We start from the raw sequence: 22,646 nt of genomic DNA, 5'->3' as shown, positions 1-22,646 counted from the left end.
CAGAGAGAGCACACAGTCCATTATCAGTTCAATGTTCTCCCATTCAGTTTATCCTCTGCCCCACAGATCTTCACAAGGTTCATGTCAGAGGTCAGCACATATACATAGTTCAATACCTTGAAGATTTCCTGTTGGTGGCTCAGTCAGTACCCATGCTACAGGAACATCTACAGATGACAACCCAGATCTTATCTTCTCTAGGCTGGATAATGAACCTCAAAAAGTCAGATCTGGTTCCTGCAACAACAAAGGCTTTCTTGGGAGTCCTACTAGACTCACACAGCCAAACCTCTTTCTTGCCCAAACAAAAACAGATCTTGTTAAAATCGAAGAAAAAGATACTACAGAGCAAGAAGGTGGTGTCATTAAGATGGGCCATGCTGGTTCTCAGATCCATGACATCCTGCATCCAGATGGTAACATGGGCACAAGCACACACCAGAATGCTTCAGATGCACATCCAGGCAGACTGGGACTGATTCCCAGAATCCTTTGACAAGAAGATCCGAATGCCGCCTTGCATAAAGACCTCGTTGACATGGTGGCTAAAAACAAAGAACTTGAGCAGAGGGGTCCCCTGTACACAAGAACAAGCGATCACTATAAAAGTAGACACCAGCGGGAAAGGATGGGGAGCCATGGTATCTCAACACGCATTCCAGGGATACTGGTCAGACGAGATAAGCCAACAATCCTCAAACTTCAGGGAACTTAAGGCAGTAGAGGAGGTACTCGGGACCGCAGTAGCCCTATGCCAGGATACCCGTGTCAAAATATATTCAGACAACATGACAACAGTTGCCCACCTTCGTCATCAAGGAAGTACAATGCATGAGGACCTGAAGGCAATATCAGCTAGAATATTCTCGTGGTCCGAAGAACACCTTATCTCCCTGTCCGCTCTGCACATAAAGGGTGCGGTAAACATACAGGCCGATTTTCTGAGCATGAACAGAAATTCATCCAGGGGAACGGAATCTAGGCTCCGAGGTCTTTCAGATACTGATCAGAAGGTGGGGCCATTCAGAAGTAGATCTCTTTGCAAATGGACAGAACGCAAAAGTGGATCAATATTATTCACTAAATCCAGCCAATCCCTTCTTAGATGTAGATGCGTTAGCCCAGCCAGGGATATTCAGACTGGCCTATGCCTTCCTCTGTTACTAATCCTACCAAGGGTTCTACAAAAGATAAGATTGGATAAGGTCAAGGTAATCTTGGTAGCACCATTCTGGCCCAAAAGAAGATGGTTCAGTACCCTTTCCCACTTCAGAATAGAGGGTCCGGTAGAGCTACCCCGGTCAGAAGCCTCCTCCACCAGGGGCCCATTCGAATCCCGAGATGGTTACATCTGAATGCCAGGCTTCTGAGTTCTTAATCCTGAAGACCAGAGGATTGGCAGAAAAAGTCATTAGGACACTACAGAAAAGCCGAAAGGCAGTAACAAGCTACTGTACCAGAAGATATGGAAGACGTTTATCTCATGGAGTGCACCTGAACAACCTAACCCACACCAGCAGAACTTAGTGTGGATACTGGATTTTCTGCAAGAAGGGCTAGAGAAGGGTCTCAGACCTAGCATCCTCAAAGTCTAAGTGGCGGCTCTAAGCTCATATTTTGACCAGACATTAGCCAACCACCTATGCTTTAGAAGATTTATGACAGCAGCATCTTGCATACTGTACATCTAAGAGCTACGATTTTAGTACCGTCCTGGGACCTCAATGTGGTCTTGAAGGGGCTCACACTACCACCTTTTAAGCCCTTGTCATTCATAGACAGACTCTCCTGAAAAGCAGCCTTCCTGGTAGCAATAACTACAGCCAGGAGAGTGGGTGAATTACAAGCTCTCTTGATCAACGAACCCTACATGAAGATCTTACTACTTTGATTGGATCCATCATTTCTTTCCAAAGTGGTCTCAGAGTTTCACAAGTGTCAGGAGATAATTCTTCCCTCCTTCTGTCAAGAGTTAGGAAATAGGGAAGAACAATTCCACACTTTGGTTATTCGGAGAACGGTGCTCCATCATCTTCAGGTGACGGAAAAAACTATGAAGGACCAAAACCTGTTTGTTCACCTTCGAGGACAGAATAAGGGGAAGAAGACTTCCAGACCCACAATCGCCAATTGAATCAAGAGAGCAATCTCTGAGGCATATCACGTCCAAGGCCTTCCACCACCAGAGAAATTTACAGCTCACTCTACCAGAGCAACTTCTGTCTCATGGGCCGAGAAAGCCAGTGCTTCCATCGAGCGGATATGCAGAGCTGCTACCTGGTCCTTGGTCCATACGTTCTCCAAGCATTACAGGCTAGACCTGATGGCGGAAGAGGACTTGGCCTTCGGGAGAAAAGTCCTCTGAGCTATAGTCCCTCTCTAAACATGACTCTTGGGTACTTCTCCGGTGTGCTGTCGTTGGGGATTACTAGAGAAAATAGAATTAGACTTACCGGTAATTCGGTTTCTAGTAACCCACCACGACGGTATGGATAAATCCCTCCCTTTTCCTTCATTTTTTGTTTTTCTCCGACAAAGGGAATAAAATATCATTTGAAGCATTCCTTCTCCTGTGGTCCTTTATAATAACACTGAGGGGGAGTATGTTGAGGGGTTATTTTAACCTCTTTGATATTTCCTGTTCCTATTAGGAAAGGGGTAACATCCTCCAGTGTGCTGTTGTGGTGTGTTACTAGAAACCGAATTGCAGGTAAGTCTAGTTCTATTTTTTTCTTTTTAAGATTGTCTTAGTTGAAGTGTACCAACGATAAAAATTACAGACCTCTCCATTATTTGTAGGTGGGAAAACTTGCAAAATCTGCAGTGTATTAAATACGGTACTTATTTTCCCCACTGTATCATTAGGTCACACTATCTGCAATATCTGATGGAGGCAGCTCTACCCCTTTTTCCTGGATAATGACTAATACACAAGAAACAGAGCATAGCCACTCCCCCTTTCCATAAAAGCCAATGGCCCTGATTCATCAGTGTTGGCGATTGTCAATATCTGGAGAGAGATTTCTGGTGTAGGGAACGTCACAGCTCATCATGAATACGACTAGCTGTGGCGGCATGACCCTGCTGTGTCCCTGTTTGCTCTAGTTTGATGGAGCAAGGAGAAACTGGAGTGAAAACCACCAAAAAGTCACAAGTTTATGAAAAGTAGCATAAAAGCTTTGTTGAATCGATGTGTAGGGGTTCACGCTCTCGGGCAGCCGCTTGGAACACACAGCCACAGGGTTTTTATTTCATAAATGGAATAATGTATATTTTTACTGCTTGCACATTAGCAAAAACAAAACCATAAACTTAAAATCCCTAGCCATGTCACTGACTAAACAATATAGACCCTGGCTACTTCCGACACTGCTGAGCTATTCCCAGTTCAGTCACACAATGGCGGCTATAATCCATGGCAACCAGTGATACTTGACATTTGGTGCTGTCAGCCTGTGCAGTGTCTTCATAGAGCAACTCTGGTTTGTCTCTCTCCAGCTACAACACAACCCACTCCGCTCTGATTCCCCCAGCTTTCTGCCCAGTGAACAGAAGGCCTGGTTCTAATCATGGCTATCCAAGTGCACCTAATCAGGACCAGTAGTGCTAGAATTTAACACTCTGGATGTCCTACATGGGCCAATTGGTTGTGTTCTGACAGAGTTTTCACATCCTTGCACATTCCTCTAAAAAGAAATCCTGTATAAAGCATATACAAAAACATTGCCACTTTTGATTTGCTAATAAGGTAGAACTAGTCCAGAGGAGTGTGTATTTGTTTGTGAGACTTCTCTCCTAAATATTCCACAATTAACTGTGAGTGGTATTGAAAAGTGGAAGCGTTAAGAAACACACAGCAAATCGGCCACAAAGTGGCAGATCACGTGAGATTACAGAGCGGAGTCGCTGAGGCACATAGTTTATAAAAGTCACCACCATTCTGCTGATTCAATAACTGCAGCTCTCCAATCCTTTGCCATTAACTTAAGCACTAAAAACTGCATCGGGAGCTTCTTTATGTAAACCTTGTATCACCAAGAACAATTCACCACGTCATCCAACAGTTGGCAAAGGAAGCTGCCACTGAACTCGGGAGTAGTGGAAATGTGTTCTTTTGGCGTGTTGAATCCTGTTTATTTGGCAAACTGATGGACAAGTCTGGGTTTGGCGATTATCAGGAGAACGCGATCTGCGTGACTGCACTCTGCTGATTGTAAAGTTTGGTGAAGGAGGGATAATGCTATGGGCCTTTTTTTTTAGGTGTTCGCCTATTCACCAACACACCAGTGAGGAGAAATTTTAATGCTTCAGCATACCAAGACATTTGGGGAAGTTGTAGTTTCCACTGTGGTGGGGACAGTTTAGAGGAGGTCATTTTAGGTTCCAGAATGAACAGTGCACAAGGCCCGGTCCATAAAGACATGATTTGGGTGAGTTTGATATGGAAGAACTTGACTGACGTCAGACCTATTGAACTTTTTGGCATGAACTAGATAGGAAATTAAGAGTCGGGCCCATTCATCCAAGATAAATGTCAGACCTCACAAATGCTCTTCTGGTTGAATGGGAAATAAACCACAAAATCTTGTAGAAAGCGTTTTTAGAAGAGTGGAAGATGTTTTAGTTGCCAAGGGGAAACCAGCATCATATTGATACCTATGTATATAGAATGGGATGTCCTAAAGGGTTCTGTAGGTTTCTCAATGCTTTTGTTCATACAGTATGTTATGTGCCTTTTCTGTCTACCTGCTTACAAATGTTTAGTCCTTTAGTTACTTTCTTAGAAGATGACCTATCAGATCAACGGTAGTATGATTTTAATGGCATTTTTGTAATTTGGATAGTTTCCTGTTTGGAGTCCTTGGTGTCTTGTACTACACTGTGTATTTTATACCTGTGTTATGCAAGGCGTGAGGAGTGAAGATACACATACTGTATTAGCGTGTAATCTAGTCGTTCTGACAGCATTGCGTATCATTTCATCAACCCCAGTTCTGAATGTGGTTGCTAGGCAGCTGGCGCTGATGTACTGGAGGTGTCTCTGATTTGCGCCAGCCTCTTGTTTCCAGAGACCTTGCACGCTGTCTGCATTTTGCTGACATCTTTTAGCTCTGTGAGTATGGGGAGGGGGTGAAGCCACAGCTAAGTGGATTCTTTCCAAGGCATTTGTGACCAATGGTTCATTGTGCTGCAGAGAGGTAATGCAGGAACTGAAGGGCTAATCCTTACGGTGTTAATTCAGTGTGTGGTGGAGGGGTATATAAGTATGCCGCTTCTCTTAGTTTCTAGATAATTGAGTAATGGATGAAGCCATACAGAAATCTTTTCAGCTTTGCATGAGAAATAAAGAATTTGTTTTAGCTGCTTCTTTGTTTGATAACATTCAGGCTTAAGAAATGAGTTTTTCCTTTTCCTGTCACACAGCAAGTGATTTATTTTCCACAGATAGTAATGGAATGTGTGACATTAGCGCTTTAATTTTTGCATTAGGATGATACAAAATTTGTAGTTATTCGCCTTCAGTTTGTCTGATGTATGTCTGAGTAATTGCACCAGGGCATACAAAGCAAACGCGCCTCTAGTCTGGATATAATGCCTGTTATGGCACTATTCTGTTTTCCTTCTGTATTGAATAGACTGGCGGTAATTTTACGATCCGGTCATGTGATGATTTGATTCTTTTTATAGCGTTTTACAGTACACATGAAGAAGCTGTCAAGCACTGTCTTGTGGAGATGTAACACATCAGATGGCATAAAAAGAACTAAAGTTGTTAGAAATGGGCAAATATTTTTATATCCATATCGCAGATGAACTGTCAAAATTTAAATGCTTTTTCTCAATATAAACATTGAAGGCTTATGGATAAAATATGTTTTCTATTTATTTAGCGCCAACTTAATTTACAGCGCTGTACAGAGATGGTAATCACTCAGAGGTTCTTGTCCCCATTAGTGCTCACGATCTAATTAACCTATCCAGAGTATTTTGGATATGCCAGAAATATCTTTTCCCCAATAATCTGAGAAAAGATGTGCCGTATCCTCATTCCTGGAGTACCACGGAGCCTATATGCACATCAGATTTCATACTAGAGATCGTATTACGCACACCATGCTTCTGCCAGGTGCATATTATATGGGAAAACCATTCACGTGTAGTCACACCTAAACTTTGAAGTTTATCTGGATAATGGCCACAAACCAGGGGATGTGATAAAATAACCCTTTAAAATACCCTCGCCACTCCTGTGCTGCAGCTCCAATGTTCCCGTTAATCTTTATTAACCGTTACTGATGTTTCTACAACCCTCAGGTAACCACTGCTGCAGTCAAGTACAGGTAGCAGAAACATTTTCATTGTTGGAATCTAACAAAAACCAGTTGGACTAGTGCAGTGGCTGGGATTTACCTGCTCAGCATAGGCTATTTTATCATGTCCCCTGCCATTACATAAAAAACAATAAAAGGAAGCTTGGAAGTAATTTCCATTTTTTTTCTTTAGGGTCTGTTTTTCAAATTATCCTTTCAATTCAATTTTTTTTTATTTTAATTTTTTTTAGTATTTGTTCTCGTGGCTTTAGTTTTGATGGTATTTAAATTCCTGTTAGCTTGTGTGTAAAATTAGTTACCAGTATAAAGGGCTAGAACAGACAGCTACTGTGAAAAAGAATTATGAATGATACATTTATACAGACATTGCATTTAGCTGAAGCTTCTCGCAGACTTTCTGCTCTGCCTTCATCCCTTTCATGCCCTCTTCACATAATACAGTACATACTGGGAACTCTCTGCTGTTACTTGCGTTGTGAATGAAAGGGGTAAGCAGAATTTAATTATAAGGGGCAGCATCAACCATTAGCTGCTGGGCAGGAAGTGATGTGCGGGAACGTGTTGTCATTTTAACCACATCTACTGTACAACCCAGTCACCTGCAACGATTTTTTATTGCCTCTTGGGGTTAGGCAAAAAAGGATTTCCTACTCCTAAAATTTTTTAGAATAAAATTACATTTTAAAACTACTTTTCATGTAGATTCTATGCAGAATCTGACTTTGCTGTACTTCTAAACCCTTTTTTTTTTTTTATTTTAGTAATCTACAATGCATTCAGTGCTAGTTCTGAAGTTTCTCTTTGGGTTGGGCCAAAAAGTGGTGGTAGCTGCACAGGCAAAGATGAAAAGAAGCTGTGCATTGGCCATCAAAATAGGCAGCGTTTTGGCTAAATAGCCCGCCGCTCCATCTGACTCTGACCTTACTGGGAGAATTTAGAGTATTCAGTTATTTAAGGAACTCTCTAATGTGACATTTTATTTTTTGGTGTTAAAGACCTTTCACCAAATTTTTTTATGTTGAACTGGACACAATGTAATAGTGGCTGCAGAGAGGAATAAAACTTTAATTTGTTTATTTCGCCTTGCCGTTGTGCACATATTGTCAAGTATTTGGCTCCTAATTTTCATTAAGTTCTAGTGGGTGTTATTAGAGCATTTTCAATGGGTAGCAACAGCCAAAGGAAAGAACACGCCCCTACCATAGCCGAGAACAAGTTTCTCAGTTTATGAAATGTAATGTTAGACAACCCAGATCTAATCTCCTGCATGAGTCAGTTTGTGGTGAGGGGCAATGCAGCTGAGTTTAGCTGTGTCACATTTACAAACCCTTCTATCAGCGCTCCTCCCTTCATAGCACGGTCACATCTGATGTACTTCCCCTCTTCCCCCCCCCACTGTCTTGAACTGAGAGCTCGTAATGTCAGTATACACTTAGACCTGTTGTACTTGACCAGAGCAGGCTGTTGTCATGTCTCAAAGAGTAGTACTCCTGAAAAGGCAGGTTATTCCTGTGTGAAACATACTGACAGCTTGAACTTATCTCTCTGCAGAATGATTTCAAATTACCTGTACATACAAATATATGAGTGATTATGAGACCTCTTCGGACAGACTGTGGGGGAGGGGAGTATTGCAGAAGTGACAGTGCTAGCAAAGTAGGTACGTTGATAGTTTGTAATGTGACACAGCAAAACTCAGCTGCAGTGCCCATCTCCTACACTGACTCATAGAGGTTAGGCCAGGAGATCAGGTGTTGTCTGTCATGCATCTCAGGAAAAAAAAAGGCGGATTATCCAGCTTCAAAGCTGCTTTGAGAAAGAACCCCCGAAATTGTTTGAAACTCTTGATCATACTATGGATCCATGCACTTAAATTTTAGTGATGTAACTGAATAAATTTTGGAATTTTAAGATGCTGGAAAATTACTTTTTTTTTTCTCCTTTAGTTGATTACATGAGAACAACATTTTTCCTTGCTTCTGCACACCCCGAGAGCCGCCCAGATGAGCTGGTTACCACTCTGCCAACATTATACATCTCGCCCCCTAAGAATCCTGTTCTAAGTTATGGTGGGGATGCGTTCTTTCCTTTGAGTATTGCTGCCTCCCTGGCAAATAGCATACAGGGATAAAAAGAACAATATTTAAAAACATATCTGATAACAGCCACTTAGACTTACCAGAAATTAATTATTTAGGGACCGCAAACTTTGATCACTAATACCTCTGCAAGGAAGAGGGAAATTAGGAAAAAATAGAAACGTGTCCAGTTCGACATAAAAAAGTTGAAAGGTGCTCTTTGAAGGGAATTTTTTAATAAGCTCTACCTTCCCAAACTGAATGTATGGCCATGCAGGTCTTTTGAAATGTAAAGCCATATACACATTTTGATTTTGTTTTTGTTGATGCATTCCAGATAACTTGGCATGTTAATTAATATGCAAATGAGGTAAGTGCACTGAGCATGACCGAACTTAATAGGGTTGTACCCATTCAGAAGTGTGTTTTTTTTCTATGAGTTCCGTTAGCAGCAACAAAAACCAAGCTGAATTTAACTCTCCCATCCTGCTGTTGCGGAAAACAGTAATTTCAGCTGATCTTAGGGCCTCTGAGGTCTATGTCTGGAGCTCAGTTGTCTGCAGGTGCGTCAACTTGACTTCATGTCTGCAGTTAAGAACAGAAAAGTAAGAGAAAAGTAAAGAAAAGTTTGCTTATTTTTTTTACTACTTACTGCTAACGGAGCTTTCAGATAAAAAAAGATTCTGAAAGGTAGCTACTAGTGATGAGTCAGCATGCCTGGATAAGGCGTTATCCTGCGGGGGTATCTGGTGTCGCAATTCCATCGATCACACATTGATGACCTATCCAAAGGATAGGTTATCATTGTTAAAGTATTGGACAACCCTTTAATTCTAGTTTCTCGGGCATGCAGCACCTGATAGAAAATGTAAAGATGTTGCTGTCTTTACGTGTTAAAGACCTGCATGTCCATATATGCAGTTTGGTGGACTTGATCTTACTGTCAGATTCCCTTTTTAAAACCAAACAAAAACAATTGCATATTTCTTGTGTAGCTTTAACGGAGCATATTTTACAGGTATTGTTTGATGAGCGTCAAGGGCTGTTTCACAGACTTTCATATTGATTTTGGAGGGACTTCTGTTTGGTACCATGTTTTACGCGGTGGAAAGGCAAGTCTATCATGTTTGTTGTCCTGTTTGTTAGTGCAAGTCATTAGTGATTAGAAATGTATGTATAAATAAAATTGAAACTTAGTTGTATCTTACAATTACCACAACACATACAAACCAACATCAAGGAATATTTTCAATGTACACTTTGGTGTAAAAAAAGATTGGTGGTGGGAGAACCACTGCTTTGCTGTAGCCCTCTTCAATTAGTGGTAAATACTGGTATCTACTGGGGAGTCTGCTGATCCAGTAACAGGTAAACATTTTTGTGGTGGTGTTAATCAAAGTGGAACACCATCACAATAACAATAAAGCAATAAACTGGGAGCAAATTTAGGGAAACAAAGAATGAGGAACCGTTCCACAGATCAACTGGCATCAGTAAACCACTGCCGATTGGTAACTATTTACTTATCGGTGGTTGTTTAATAGTCTTTTTATACAGGCAGACTGCAGTAAGCGATGCCAACTGAACAATCTGTAATCACTGTGTATATAGCCTGCAATATTTTTCGGCAGCACTTGTCCTGTTTACATTGGATGATGTGCTGCGGAGAACGGTTGTTTTGGTTTTTTTTTGTACTGCACAAAAGATAATTTCGCCAGATGAACAAGAGTTTTGCTCATTATTCAGCTGACCAGCAGCCTGTTAACACTAAAACATAACCATGAAACAAATATTCTTAAGAATGCTCGTTCACGATAATCTTTCAGTGTAAATGCATTTTAAAGGACCATTCACCATTTTTTTATGTTGATCTGAACATATTATGTAAAAGGTGCTGCAGAGCAAAATAAATTTTGAAGACATTTTTTTTTTTTTTTACCTTTCCATTGAGGAGATATTGGCAATGAAGTGAAGCTGGGCATTGCTAGAAAGATTCCACTGAATGTGTGTACTTTCTGACGATGACCTATCAAAATAAAGTAGCACTCTGTAGCCCTATAGCATGCAACCATGAAATATGACATTTGAATTGCATTACTGCTCTAGAAAATGTGAAAAATTTAGAATACTTAGCACATAAATTGGCCAATTCATGTGTACCCTGTACCCTGCAGCCACGATAAGGCGACTCTCCTTGCTGGGAACCTATCTAATTTGAATCCTCTCTTAGACTAAAGTCTACATCTTTATTTGTAGGTAGGATCCTGCTGTAATTAAAAGCGCCTGAGGGGTGGAGTGTGCTCCATGTATACAAATACATATGTAAACGGCAGCCTACATTTGTTGGCTATATATGGAGGTGGCTACCTGTTCACAACTTACTTCTGTTTGGAAGTGACTATCAGTCTTTTGATATTTGTAATCATTGGCTCTCTGACTGAGCACTCCACCCCTCAGCCTCATGTATTTTTAATTACAATAGGATTTTAGTTTGATAGGACTCACATTAGATAGGTTCCCAGCAACGTGAATCGCCGTATCGTGTTGGCCTGGTGCATATGAATTGGCCAATTTATGCGCTAAGTATTCTCAATTTTTCATATTTTCTACTGTAGTAATGCAATTCAAATTTCATACTTCATGTTTCCAATTAAAATCTGGCAGCAATACACTAGGTACAGAAGAACACTCCCCCAAAATAGTTTGGAGCTGGCTTAATGTGAGGTGTGTATTGAGAAACCGTATACTACTCACTGCAGTGTGATGACATGTACAGCAGACCTGAGTGTGATTATCAGCTTTCAGCTGTCAAAATACACATTAGCATTGTCAAAGCAAGCGTAGTGCTGCCAACTTTTTTTGTACTGTGCTTCCGTCCCACACTGTCTGCTGGAGATGAAGGCTGTTAGTCACACTCAGATCTGCTGTGCTTCAGCGCAAGTCATCACTCTGCAGGGATGAGAGCAGACTGTCAATACACGTTTCACACAGAGCCTGTTCTAAGCTATTGTATGTTGTTCTTTCTCCAGTATATTGCTCCTTTCGTTTGATTGGGTAACATCATACAGGGGGAAGAAGTACACAGTGAAATCTTTGTAGTATTTCCCAGTTGGACTTTAAAAACAATTAAGTATTTATGTGCCAAATATTTTGATGGCTAATATCTCTGCAATGGAAAGCCGAAATAAAAATACATTTTTTTAAAATAGTTGTTCTCTACAATGCCTAATACATTGTGTGAACTTCAATATAAAAGATTTGGAGAAAGGTCCTCTTTGAAGCCTGACTGGCCATGAGTTATTATTTTTACATTTAGTTACTTTAAAAATACAGTACAGACCAAAAATTTGGACACACCTTCTCGTTTAAAGATTTTTCTGTATTTTCATGACTATAAAAATTGTACAGTGGAAAGTTTAACCGTGAGCACTACTAGAGAAGGGGTGCTAAGGACATGTTCCCAAACCATATAGACAAATAGTAAGAGACCTAGCACTCAACTTAAGGTAGGATGCAGCAGGAAAAATGTATTGTAGTAAATACAGGAAAACGTTTCGGTCAATTGTGACCTTCATCAATTACAAGAGGCTATTAAATAAAAGCCGGTAACGGGAATTATACTCGCTGTACGATCATATATCAAAATTAGTTCAGCATGGTTGTTGTAGGCAAACCTGCTATGAGCAAATAGGAAGATTCCTGGAGCTGCAGTGCTCTCCGACGCGGCATCCACCGCTTGTCTCATCAAAGCAAAAGGTGGCTACTTTGAAGAACCTAGAATATAAGACATATTTTCCGTTGTTTCACACTTTTTTGTGAAGTATATAATTCCACATGTGTTAATTCATAGTTTTGATGCACTCAGTGTGAATTTACAATTTTAATAGTCATGAAAATACAAAAAAATCTTTAAATGAGAAGAGGTGTCCAAACTTTAGTCTGTACTGTATACTTTAAGAAGGATATTAAATAAGAAAAACTGATGATGTTTAACCCCTTTCTGCCAGCTGACAGATTAGTACGTCAGCTGGCAGATCCCCCGCTTTGAGGTGGGCTCCGGCGGTGAACCCACCTCAAAGCCGCGACATGTCAGCTGTTTTGTACAGCTGACATGTGCGTGCAATGAGCGCAAGCGGAATCGCGATCCGCCCGTGCCCATTAACTAGTTAAATGCCGCCGTCAAGCGCTGACAGCGGCATTTAACCAGCGCTCCCGGTCGCGCGGCTGGAAGCGCTCGCACTGCTGACCCCCGTCACATGATCGGGGGTCAGCAGTGCATCGCCATAACAACCAGAGGTCTCCTCCTTGAGACCTCTATGGTTTTGATGGCTGATTGCTTTGAGCGCCACCCTGTGGTTGGTGTTCAAAGCAACCCTGCATTTCTGCTACATAGAGGTGATCTGTGCTTCACCTCTATGTAGCAGAGGCGATCGTGTAGTGCATGCTTCTAGCCTCCTATGGAGGCTATTGAAGCATGCCAAAATTTAAAAAAAAAGTGTTTAAAAATATATATATAAAAGTTCAAATCACCCCCCTTTCACCCCAATCAAAATAAAACAATAAAAAAAAAAATCAAACCTACACATATTTGGTATTGCCGCGTTCAGAATCGCCCGATCTATCAATAAAAACAAAGGATTAACCTGATCGCTAAATGGCGTAGCGAGAAAAAAAATCAAAACGCCAAAATTACTTTTTTTTGGTCGCCGCGACATTGCATTAAAATGTAATAACGGGCGATCAAAAAAACTTATCTGCACCAAAATGGTATCAATAAAAATGCCAGCTTGGCACGCAAAAAATAAGCCCTCACCCGACCCCAGATCACGAAAATAGGAGACGTTACGGGTATCGGAAAATTGCGCAATTTTTTTTTTTTTTTTAGCAAAGTTTGGAATTTTTTTTCACCACTTAGATAAAAAATAACCTAGACATGTTAGGTGTCTATGAAGTAGTAATGACCTGGAGAATCATAATGGCACATCAGTTTTAGCATTTGGTGAACCTAGCAAAAAAGCCAAACAAAAAACAAGTGTGAGATTGCACTTTTTTTGCAATTTCATCACACTTGGAATTTTTTTCCCGTTTTCTGTTACACGGCATGGTAAAACCAATGGTATCGTTCAAAAGTACATCTCGTCCCGCAAAAAATAAGCCCTCACATGGCCATATTGACGGGAAAATAAAAAAGTTATGGCTCTGGGAAGCAGGGGAGCAAAAACCGAAAAAAACGGAAAAAGATCCGGGGGTGAAGGGGTTAAGATGGAGGCAGAGTGCAAGTGCAGCGCCCCAGAGTCCTGGTTGTTGCAGTAATGTCATTCTTCCACCAGGGGGAGTGATGTTACTTCTGAAGGCAATAAAGGAGATCTCTTTACCAGGTATCACAAACCACACAACACACTTCACACTCCAGGCCGCCAGGGGGAGCTACGCTCCTATCTATTAGGGCACTCCTCACAATTAGGTAAAACTGGTGGTCTGGACAGAAAGTAAGGGGAGAAGGAGGGAGAAGCTGGCTGGAGCGAGTCCCAGTCAGATCCAGACTGCGGTCTGAGGAGGACGAGGGACCACGGAGCTGCACCTGCCCCACGTACGGTAGCATCCTAAGAAAGAGACATTAGAAGAGAAGTGTATTGCAGAGGGTGAGAAACGAAGTCATAGCAAAAGGAGAAGAATCCAGAAGGAGTTCTGCCCTGTAAAAGGCTGCCTCCGTCTGAGGCGCAGTAATCCCGGTTGCCAGAACACCGAGGGAGTAAGGATCTCTACGCTTTACTTCAGAGACTGGCAGGACAGTTAATTCCACATTAGCTGCCCGACCTTATACCCAGGAGGCACGGTGGCAACTTGTGGAGGCCAGGGCGTGATAGAGTCCCTGTAACAAGCCTCAAGCCATCAGTCATACGGGTTTGTCCTATCCTATCCATCAGGGGGACAGAGAGAAAGAGACATAACATCTGCAATAGTTGTGAGGACCTTACCGAGAAGCTCAGCAGGGAGGTACTACAACACCCAGGCGCTAGAGGAAGGCTACTGATTTCCACCTGGATAAGGGGACTCTGGATTTGCTTTCAGACCGGCCGGACTCTGCCTACCCTGTGGTCCGTACCCTGGACTGTGGACACTGAAGCCTTCAGTAAAGATAAAGAGACTGCAACCTTTTGTCCTCGTTCTTCACTGCGCTTTACACCATTCACCATCTACTCTCCGGGAAGCCCTGCGGATACACTTCACCTGTGGGAAGGTATACCATCTAGCTGCCATAACATCACCCCAGCAGACCCCTAAGCAGCGTCGGTCACCCTGACCAAATACCACAGGTGGCGTCACGAACATTACCCCTTTAAAGACCTTTCCCCCCAATTATCAACGGACGTCCCTAAGGCCACGGACCGGGTCAGCCACCGTGACATCCCCGCCGAGAACCGAAGGACCCGATACCGAGTACCCCGCTGCCCTACTGGGGGCGCTCCACATGTATGGAACAAGGTGGAAAGATGTGGAAGTTTCAAGTCACTAAAAAAAAAGGCAATAGACTGACAACAGAGTAATGAAGTGAAGAGATGATCAACACTAAAAGGGACCATTCCATATGACACACTGGATGAACACGCAAAGTATAAACTAGAAGTTAAAGACAAAAGCAACCACATATATCATGCAAGTTTTTGGGTATGTGTGCTGTTTTAACACTGTAATGGGTAGGGGAAGCTTTTTCTTTGAGAAAATCATTGAAACACTGATGGTAAAATACACAAACTGCGCACAAATATTGATGTCTGAACGAGATGATACCCAGATTATGAGGCATATACAAGTACCAAAGTGCACACATGCACATAATAATAATAATAATTTTTATTTATATAGCGCCAACATATTCCGCAGCACTTTACAATCAAGCGGGGACATGTACAAACAATAAATTCAGTACGAGTTAAGACAATTTAAACAGTGACATTAGGAGTGAGGTCCCTGCTCGCAAGCTTACAATCTACAAGGAAATGGGGGGACACAATAGGTGAAAAGTGCTCATTATTTCAGGTCTGGCAATTATAATACATAGGGATTTTCATACAAAGCTGCATGATCCGGTCATCAGCCTGTGTGTTTAAGTGCAATAGTCAAGTATCAAGTGCAGTTAATCGTGTGCATGGAGGGTGTGGAGACAGATGAATAGTAGGGTGCAGATTCAGAGTAATATTTGGAGGGAGGGAACAGGGCAAAGTTAGTTTACTGAGTAGTTGGTGTGGTAGGCTTGTTTGAAGAGATGGGTTTTTAAAGCTCGCTTGAATAGGTCGGGGCTAGGTATCAGTCTGATCGTCTGGGGAAGTGCATTCCAGAGAGCTGGCGCAGCACAAGAGAAGTCTTGGAGACGGAGGTGTGAGGTTCGGATTACAGGGGATGTTAGTCTTAGGTCATTTGTAGAACGGAGGGCACGTGTAGGGCGATAGACAGAGATGAGAGAGGAGATATAAGGCAGTGCAGAACTGTGGAGAGCTTTGTGTGTGGGAGATGAGTTTATACTGGACCCTGTAGCGAATGGGTAGCCAGTGTAATGACTGGCACAAGATGGAGGCATCAGTGAAGCAGCTGGACAGAAATATGACCCTGGCTGCCGCATTCAAGATGGATTGGAGAGGAGAAAGTTTGGTAAGAGGGAAGACCGATTAGAAGAGAGTTGCAGTAGTCCAGACGAGAATGAATAAGAGCGACAGTAAGAGTCTTAGCAGTTTCAACGGTGAGAAAAGGTCGGATTCTGGAGATGTTTTTAAGATGCAAGTGACAAGAGCGAGTGAGTGATCGGATATAGAGAGTAAAGGAAAGTTCAGAGTCGAATATGACCCCAAGACAGCGGGCATGCTGCTTGGGAGTTATGGTTGAACCCTCCAGAGTAATTTCGATGTTGGGAAGAGTGAGGTTAGTAGAAGGGAGAAACGCAAGAAGTTCCGTTTTGGAGAGATTTAGTTTCAGGTAGAGGGAGGACATGATGTTAGAGACAGCATACACAAACACAATACATACACATACAAGTACATCTGTATTAACACACATAGGCATTAACCTGATTCATCAAAATTAGCTAGAAAAGCCATACTAAGTCACTAATTGAGAGGTATTCACATAAAACGTATGTCAAAAATACAATGGTGAATCGGGCCCAAAGTTTCAAGAATATGCAGTGGCCTGCACAGGGTCCTGGCTTCAATCCCATCAAAGTCCTTTAAGATGAACTATAAAGGAGATTGTGAGCCAAGCCCTCTCATTCAACATCAGTGTCTGACCTGTGCCGAAATCTTATAAATGTGCCCCTGCTGTGTACTGTGTGTAATGGAATCGGGCTCACATAATTTTCTAAAAAGTTGCACAAATGTACTCCAGTCCCCTCTCGGAGTGATGCAACGTTCATCAGTTGCTGTGATGCCTTTGTTGCACTATTATTTATTTATTTTTTTTAATATGTGACTTTTTGCACTAAAAGCTTGCAAAATGGGTTAAAGTGTCAAATAAAAACCATTTTGATTCTCACAAAAATCATGAAGCAAGTGCTCCATTTTGAATGATTTGGCGCAAAAAAAAAATCTGTACTGAAAACCACAATTCAAAAAAGTAAATGTTTATGGACTTTGCTTACAGGGGCAAAAATTTGCAATTGGACGTGTCCCGTTTTAGTAAAAACATTCACCCTTTACTAGCCCCCAAAAAAACCTATTGCAAACTCCGGAAAACAACCTTATACTATTATTACCGTACTCCTCAATAAAATTGACAGTAGACACTATTCATCCCAGTAGGCAGCATTTACCAGGCATCAGCCAAACCCAGAATTGTTCATCAGGCTCCAGACTCTAGCACTGGTGTGCTACATAACTCTCCAGCCAAGGCTTGGCTTGACCATGGAAAGCAATCCATTTAATGAAGCTTCTGATTAAGTTATTGTATTGATGTCACTTCCAATGACAATTTCTATCTCTAGTGAGTGATGCAACAGGCAATAGCTTGTTAAGCACTTGGCAACCCCCCTCTGTGAATTTGGGTGGTCTACTGTTTTGTGTCTCAGCTGCTGTTCTTCCAAGATGTTTCTACTTGGCCACAATAGCACTTACAATTTACTGGGCCAGATCTAGCAGATCAGAAATCTAATCAACTTCCTGGCAAAGGTGGCATGTCTAAAGTCACAGTTTGACCCACGCCACTCCCGATGTGGAGGATGGTTGGTTTTCTGTACCTCTTTCCAGTTGGTGTGGTTGAAACAACTGAACTTGAGAATTGAAGTGGTCCACATACTTTTAGTGCTTAGTGTATTCTGTGTACTATTAAATCTGGAATAAAGCTGAATATGCCCTCATGGGTGCTGAATAAAATAGTAATAGTGGTTTATAATTAGCCCTTTTTTTTTTTTTTGCTAAATCTAGTTAACTCATTATACAGCTCTGGCAAAAATTAAGAGACCACTGCAAAATGTTCAGTTTATCTGATTTTAATCTTTATAGGTATATTTTTGTGCAAATGTAAATTAATTTATTCTATAAACTTCTGACAACATATCTCTGAATTTCCAAGCAATACATTTTGTATTTTTTTCTGACGAAAAATGATCAAGATTACAAACAAAACAAAACCGTGCTTTCAGACCTCAAATAATGCACAGAAAACAAGTTCATAATCATTTTGAAACCACAATACTAATGTTTTAACGCAGGAAGAGTTCAGAAATCAATATTTTGTGGAATAACCATGATTTTTAATCACAGCTTTCATGCGTCTTGGCATGCTTTTCACCAGTCTTTCACTCTGCTTCTGGCGCACAAATGTAAGCAGTTCTTCTTTGTTTGATGGCTTGTGACTATCCATCATCCTCTTGATTACATTCCAGAGGTTTTCAATTGTGTTCAGGTCTGGAGATTGGGCTGCCCATGACAGGGTTTTGATGTGGTGGTCTCTTAATTTTTGCCAGAGCTGTAGAGTGTGTACACTTAATTTGACACCGCTGTGGAGAGTCATTTCATACCATCTACCTGTAGTGACAGAAAGTGGACTTGTTTTGGTCAGGTGACAGATACATCGCATAGTCCATATTTTTGATCATTAATCATGGCTTTTAAAATTTGTCTGAGGCACTGGATAAGGCATTCTGCTTTCCCTGCCAAAATAACTGATCATTGTGTCCCCTCTGACTTTCATTGGTCATCTGTGAAGAGCAGAAGGTTTGTTCAAACCGGGACAATCATATTTTCATTTTCATGTAACAAAAGTACAAAACAGTTTTTTTGAAATGTAGAGAAATGCAGCAAATAAACTGTGATCCATTTTGCTTCCCTTTCTCTTGGTTGAGACAATAACCAATATTGGTTAAGGCAGTGCGAACCTGTCACCAGGATTTTGCTCCGTAAACTAAAGACCATGTCAGGTGTACGCTGTTACACAGATTAAAATTTATGCCTTGGTTGATGAAATCCGTCTTGTGGTTGTTGAATCTGTATTTGCAGTTTTCGGTTATTGAGATTCTCGTGCTCCGAGGCGGCCTGTGGTTAAGGGGGGGTCTTCATGTGGTGCTTTGCTTACTTATTAATCCTTACGGCTTATGATGTGTCTCTGATCCTTCAGTGACCTGCCCCGTATTACATAATGCATATACTAATGTGTGGATAGAAAAAAGAAAATGCAACCTAATTAAAATGGTGGTGGCGCCTGCGTAGTAGCATCGATCACTGTTCCCATTTTTTTTCCTCAACCAAAATCGCGTCAGTGCCAGTGCAGTAGCATCTATTGGAATGCAATAGATTCTACTGCGCAGACCCCAGAGCCACTTTGATGAATGTAATTTTTTTTTTTTTTTTTAATCCAACAATAATATATGCAGTATGTACAATAGGAGGCAGGTCTCTGAAATATCAGCAAACTGTCATAAGCCCATACAGATGAATATGTATGCAGAGCACCACATGAAGACCCCCACAGGCCGCCCCGAAGCTCAAGAATCTCATTAACTGAAAACTGCAAATCAAGATTAAACAACAACCACAAGACTGATTTCATCAACCAAGTTATCATTTTAATCAGTATAATGGTGCGAACCTGACAGTGTCTGTAGGTTACTGTGCACAATTCTGCTGACAGGTTCGCTTTAAGTCCAAAGCACAAAATCTCGCAATAGGACACTAAAATTTGCCGTGGAGGAAAATAATTCCATAAAATATAGATGGCATGGCTAACCCCTTTTATTTTCTAGTTTCATTTTTAACGTTTGTTTTGCTTTTCTAGGTCATGATTTTTTGAGTACCATGTCTTCTCTCTGCCACAGGTATTTTGGTTGATTCCCCCCACAGGGCATAACTTGCAGCTCTACGAGGAATGGCTTTTATCAGGGAAGCAAACTGACATCTTCCTGGGAGACAGATCTCAAGGTTGTCAGAGGATCGAACTCCAACAAGGGCACACCTTCTTTATTCCATCAGGTAATGGTCTTTCACTGACTGCGGTTGCCAAGCAAATGTAAGCTTTATTTGCCATAGGTGCATTTATGAATGCCCGCCCTCCTCTCTCTTAGACAAAGCTGTTTCTATCTGGCTATATTCACATGCATCAGTCACACTGTGGCTGTGAAAACTACAGCAGTCCTGTGCCACTGCGCTGTTTCCACTGTGTCCCTGCCCAATCAATTTGTCTTGCAAGGAAACTACTGTTTTAGGCTACGTTCACATTTGCATTGTGCGCCGCAGCGTCGGCGCCGCAACGCACAACGCAAACAAAAACGCAGCAAAACGCATGCACAATGCTGCGTCTTGCGCCGCATGCGTCCTTTTTTTGATTGATTTTGGACGCAGCAAAAATGCAACTTGCTGCGTCCTCTGCGCCCGGACGCGTGCGCCGCAGTGACGCATGCGGCGCAAAACGCAAGTGCGACGCATGTCCATGCGCCCCCATGTTAAATATAGGGGCGCATGACGCATGCGGCGACGCTGCGGCGCCCGACGCTGCGGCGCAGACCGCAAATGTGAACGTAGACTTACTTGCAAAACTGTGAGGCTGCTACAATTGCCCACGTGGTCTTGCAATCCATACACAGCTGTTTCCCTACAAGTAATTGTGCAGAGAAACGGTAGAAAGACCTCAGCAGCCTGGTTTATCAGCCACAGTGTGACTGCTGCATGTGAATGCAGCCTTAGAGCATGGTTGCATCATAAAATGGAATTCCCCCCCCCCCCCCCCACCAATGTGCCAGAATCTAAAACCATGGCTAGTCATTCTCCTGGATCAGCTACCACCTCATTCCCACCTATTCCTTTAAAGGGTTACCATATGATATCTCCCTTTTTACTGCATCTGAAAATTTGGGGCCAACAGGTTCCCACAAAGTAAAGAGCCATGGTAGCTGAAGATGTCAGGGGAGAGAAGCCTCAGAAAATGTAAATGATCCTTTAGTTTAAAGGGGAGATTTGCTGTTGCCAGAGAAATCTTACTTTCTCTTCTCTCCTCATCGAATACGCGTTGACTCTCAACTGAGCTGAGAATTCAAGTGTACATGGCAGTCAGAAAAGAGAACTGCTGGACTAATGCTTCTCCCATGTAGATGGCACCTTTTATGTTTCTTTAACTGAACGCAGCTATAGAGGAGACTGCAGTCTGAATACCCAGCTTAAAGGTATTGTACTAGGCTATCCCTTAAGGTACCATCACACTAAACGATATCGCTAGCAATCCGTGACGTTGCAGCGTCCTGGATAGCGATATCGTTGTGTTTGACACGCAGCAGCGATCAGGATCCTGCTGTGATATCGCTGGTCGTTGATTAAAGTCCAGAACTTTATTTGGTCGTCAGATCGCCGTGTATCGTTGTGTTTGACAGCAAAAGCAACGATACCAGCGATGTTTTACAATGGTAACCAGGGTAAATATCGGGTTACTAAGCGCAGGGCCGCGCTTAGTAACCCGATGTTTACCCTGGTTACCAGTGTAAAATGTAAAAAAACAAACACTACATACTCACCCTCTGATGTCTGTCACACGTCCCTCGCCGTCCGCTTCCTGCACTGACTGAGCGCCGGCCGTAAGTGAAAGCACAGCACAGCGGTGACGTCACCGCTCTGCTGTTAGGGCCGGCGCTCAGTCAGTGCGGGAAGCGGACGCTGGGGGATGCGAAGGTGAGTATGTACTGATTGTTATTTTACATTTTACACTGGTAACCAGGGTAAACATCGGGTTACTAAGCGCGGCCCTGCGCTTAGCAACCCGATGTTTACCCTGGTTACCCGGGGACCTCGGCATCGTTGGTCGCTGGAGAGCGGTCTGTGTGACAGCTCTCCAGCGATCAAACAGCGACACTGCAGCGATCGGCATCGTTGTCTGTATCGCTGCAGCGTCGCTTAGTGTGACGGTACCTTTACTGTTCCATAGATGTGGATTTCTCTTTGCAGGAAACTGAAAGAAAATAGGAGCGCTACCTAAGCATAAAAGATGTTTAAAAATAGATAAGTGGGTGACATATATGTGCTTAACTGAAAGCGCAGTGCAGTAGGCACAAAGCTAAATGGCTATTAGCACATGAATGGGATCCTCCAGTGCGGTATGCTGCTGGTCCGTAATGTGTGGAGCTATGCTGGTCCTGGCGTGGCCACAGGTCCAAATAGTAGTGACTGGATAAAAATTCCAGAGGCGCTTCCGTTTGAAGGTTTGATTCCCGTATGTGGTCCAGTTTGGTCTCCGGCTTAATAATCAAACTGGTGGGAACACTTTGCTAATTCAAAGGTTTGGTTTATTCACAAGGGTAACAAGTAAAAAAAAACCAAAAACTTTACATGTTTATTGCAAAAGGATTGCTAAAAATGACAAGTGTCTTAGAAGGTGGGAACATGTAGCGTGGGTACACAATGCGTTTCTGCTTACAAAGCGTCTTCATCATGTACACCTGTAATAGAGGTTAAAAAAGTTTGCCTTTATAAATATGCCCCAATGCTCTAATTGTAATAAAATGAATGTTTTTTTCCCCAATAATGGGTATATTCAGGGGTCATGTACTACTGGATCTAATGTATCCAATAATAGGACCATTTACTTTTAGGAATTATCTGTGGTCAAGTATAATGTGGAGGAAAAGTCGTAAAATTATGGAAATCACAGGAGGGGGGATAGACATGTTACGGATCTGGAAATTGAGTATGAAGAGGGCTGGCCCCGGAATATTGTGAAATGGTCAGTTGATAAAGAACAGTTAATATACAACATTCATGGCTGATTA

At 42.1% G+C, this 22,646-nt stretch overlaps 1 protein-coding gene across 9 annotated transcripts in view; it reads left to right on the top strand.

The window, feature by feature from the left end:
• The window catches only part of KDM2B (lysine demethylase 2B), a 292,449-nt gene that overhangs the window by 115,139 nt on the left and 154,664 nt on the right, over positions 1-22,646 (top strand). For all 9 annotated transcript variants that reach the window (XM_077293070.1, XM_077293063.1, XM_077293056.1 and 6 more), the window contains 2 exons: positions 9,429-9,522; positions 19,713-19,866. In XM_077293070.1, the coding sequence (XP_077149185.1) occupies positions 9,429-9,522; positions 19,713-19,866 (248 nt within the window). The remainder of the gene's footprint in view (positions 1-9,428; positions 9,523-19,712; positions 19,867-22,646) is intronic.

This window comes from Ranitomeya variabilis, chromosome 1 (assembly GCF_051348905.1).
Source record: "Ranitomeya variabilis isolate aRanVar5 chromosome 1, aRanVar5.hap1, whole genome shotgun sequence".
NCBI lineage: Eukaryota > Metazoa > Chordata > Amphibia > Anura > Dendrobatidae > Ranitomeya > Ranitomeya variabilis.
The sequence above is the reverse complement of the archived record's forward strand: the minus strand, read 5'-3'. Positions and strand labels throughout refer to the sequence as shown.